We start from the raw sequence: 2,115 nt of genomic DNA, 5'->3' as shown, positions 1-2,115 counted from the left end.
TGTTGTTTGAGTATCCTGGCCATCAGAAGGTCTCACACTCGGTGTCCTGAGTGGAGCAGACGGAGCAGTGGCAGTGCAGGGCCATGGGGTAGTGGTAGAGAGGGGACACACCGGGCTGGCAGCCTGGCAGGCGGGCCGTCATGTGGCGTGTACGGCTGTAAGTACACACTCGATGGTGGCGGTGGATATAAGGGGGATCCAGCATAGGTTTCTGCAGGGTTCACACACACACACACAGACAGACTATACGTCAGTTTGCTCTTTGTTGACAGATCTGCCTTTAAAAACACATCCATTCAACATGCACCAGCACAGACAGTGTCAGTTAGTGTAACAAAGACATAAGGAGATGAAGAGAAGGAGCCTGTTCTCGTCTTCCCCCTCCATGAGCAGAGACCTGCAGCATTTAGCAAGTTACCGTGGTAACAGGCAGTAACCTTGAGCATGTCTGTTTAACAGACATCTGCTGAGATCATGTTGGGGTTAGAGAGTAGTGATGATAATGATGAGACTTTAACAGCCCAGAAAAAGAGAGCTCAGGGAATCCAAGAGAGATCTATGGTCAGTAACTTTAACAGGACATTAAGAATAAAGTTAGAGGAGACAGGGAAACAGGAGCTCAGTAAGTCAGTTCCCCAGTCTAAGTCTACAGCAGTCGGCCCTTGTTTATGAATGTTACCTCCCACGTGTGACAGCGCCCCCAGCAGGCTTCAGTAGTGATGCGCAGTCCCTTGCAGCCAGGCTTTTGGGCCACAAAGGAGAACTCTCTCACTGCACAACCCCGAAAACCTTGAAGTGTAGTTGTCACTGCAACACACACCACGGCTGCCCCAGCAACGAGGAGGAGGGGGAGATAGAGGGACAGGGGATGGAGATGCATCCTGGGAACTATTCTGAAATAAAAAAGAAAAGACAAAATTATTAACATCTTAAATGTGTCCAACTGACTCATATGGGATGCAGTTAACTAATAAACTAATGTGTTTTTTTTTTCTTATGATGAAACTTTTATTATTATTCTAACTTGAATAAATTGAGGCAGGAGGAAGGGCATTCAGCTCATCTCTTACATCAGATATTCACAGATTCTCCAAAAGTATTGTCTCCAGTTTTGGACAAAGGGAAACATTGATGCTCAAAGCTCTCAGATGTTGTTAGGCTCAACTCATAACTCCCCCTAGTGCCCAGTACAGCTACTGCAGCAATAACACCAGACACACATACAGAGCTCTGTAACAATGATCACAATCATTATTTGACTGAGATCTTTATTCCCTCAAACTTTTAAACTATCAAATCATTTAAAGGACATTTTGAAAATGATAATTTTCACTAACATGCTTTCTTTCTCACACAGGAATATAACTTTGATGCTCTTGGAGACATCTGTTCAATTACTCTGCACATTTAGAGAACTCCTAAAACTGCACTGAAACTAAAATTACCTCATCCAGCCAGACTGCAAAATGCTTAACATCCCCTCAGAAATTCAACCCTGATAGAAGACTTCTCTCTGCATGGACAGAACGATACTTGTACTTTGTACATACTGAGACCAGCACTATGTCTTAACTGTGAGCACAGTTGCTCCATATGAGCCATTAGACTACAAGCTTTTATTTTAAATGCTGCTTGCCTGAACTACATTTCACAATTAAAGTAAAAAATAAATACTTCTCACCTTTCAGTTGAAGATCTGCAGGTTTTTGAGCTGCTGGACCTCAGTGTCTCTCTGCTCGGACAACAAGCAGTGAATGGAACCAATCTGCCCTTGTTGTTGTTTTTAGGAGGCCATTAGGGCCGACGGACACTCTGACATCATAGCAATTACAATGAAAAACCATTAGAGACCCCAAGCCAGAAATAATGGAGACTCCCTGGAAAATACTGATGCTTGTCTATGTTTTCTTAAACTCAGTCTGTATCTCTCTCTCTCCCAGTGTGTGTGTGTGTGTGTGTGTGTGTGTGTGTGTGTGTGTGTGTGTGTGTGTGTGTGTGTGTGTGTGTGTGATTCTCTAACTGTTGCTGTGGCCCAAAGTTAGTAATCCTACCATTATCAGTACTCAACTAAACTGTAACAAAGAAAAAGTTACATGAATTTCAAAAGTCAGACTA

At 43.4% G+C, this 2,115-nt stretch overlaps 1 protein-coding gene across 1 annotated transcript; it reads right to left on the bottom strand.

The window, feature by feature from the left end:
• Positions 1-22: 22 nt before the first annotated feature.
• LOC141811305 (glycoprotein hormone beta-5-like) lies at positions 23-1,730 on the bottom strand. The gene is made up of 3 exons (XM_074699311.1): positions 1,682-1,730; positions 680-893; positions 23-211 (listed from the first exon to the last, which is right to left on the bottom strand). Exons 2-3 carry the CDS (start codon positions 878-880, stop codon positions 23-25), a joined length of 390 nt encoding a protein of 129 aa, XP_074555412.1. The 5' UTR covers positions 881-893; positions 1,682-1,730.
• Between the last annotated feature and the right edge of the window lie 385 nt (positions 1,731-2,115).

The sequence above is a fragment of the Halichoeres trimaculatus genome, unplaced genomic scaffold (genome assembly GCF_033239565.1).
Source record: "Halichoeres trimaculatus isolate MK-OKI-2021-1 unplaced genomic scaffold, fHalTri1.1 fHalTri1_scaffold_22, whole genome shotgun sequence".
NCBI classification, from domain to species: domain Eukaryota; kingdom Metazoa; phylum Chordata; class Actinopteri; order Labriformes; family Labridae; genus Halichoeres; species Halichoeres trimaculatus.
This window is presented reverse-complemented; position numbering and strand designations above follow the sequence as displayed.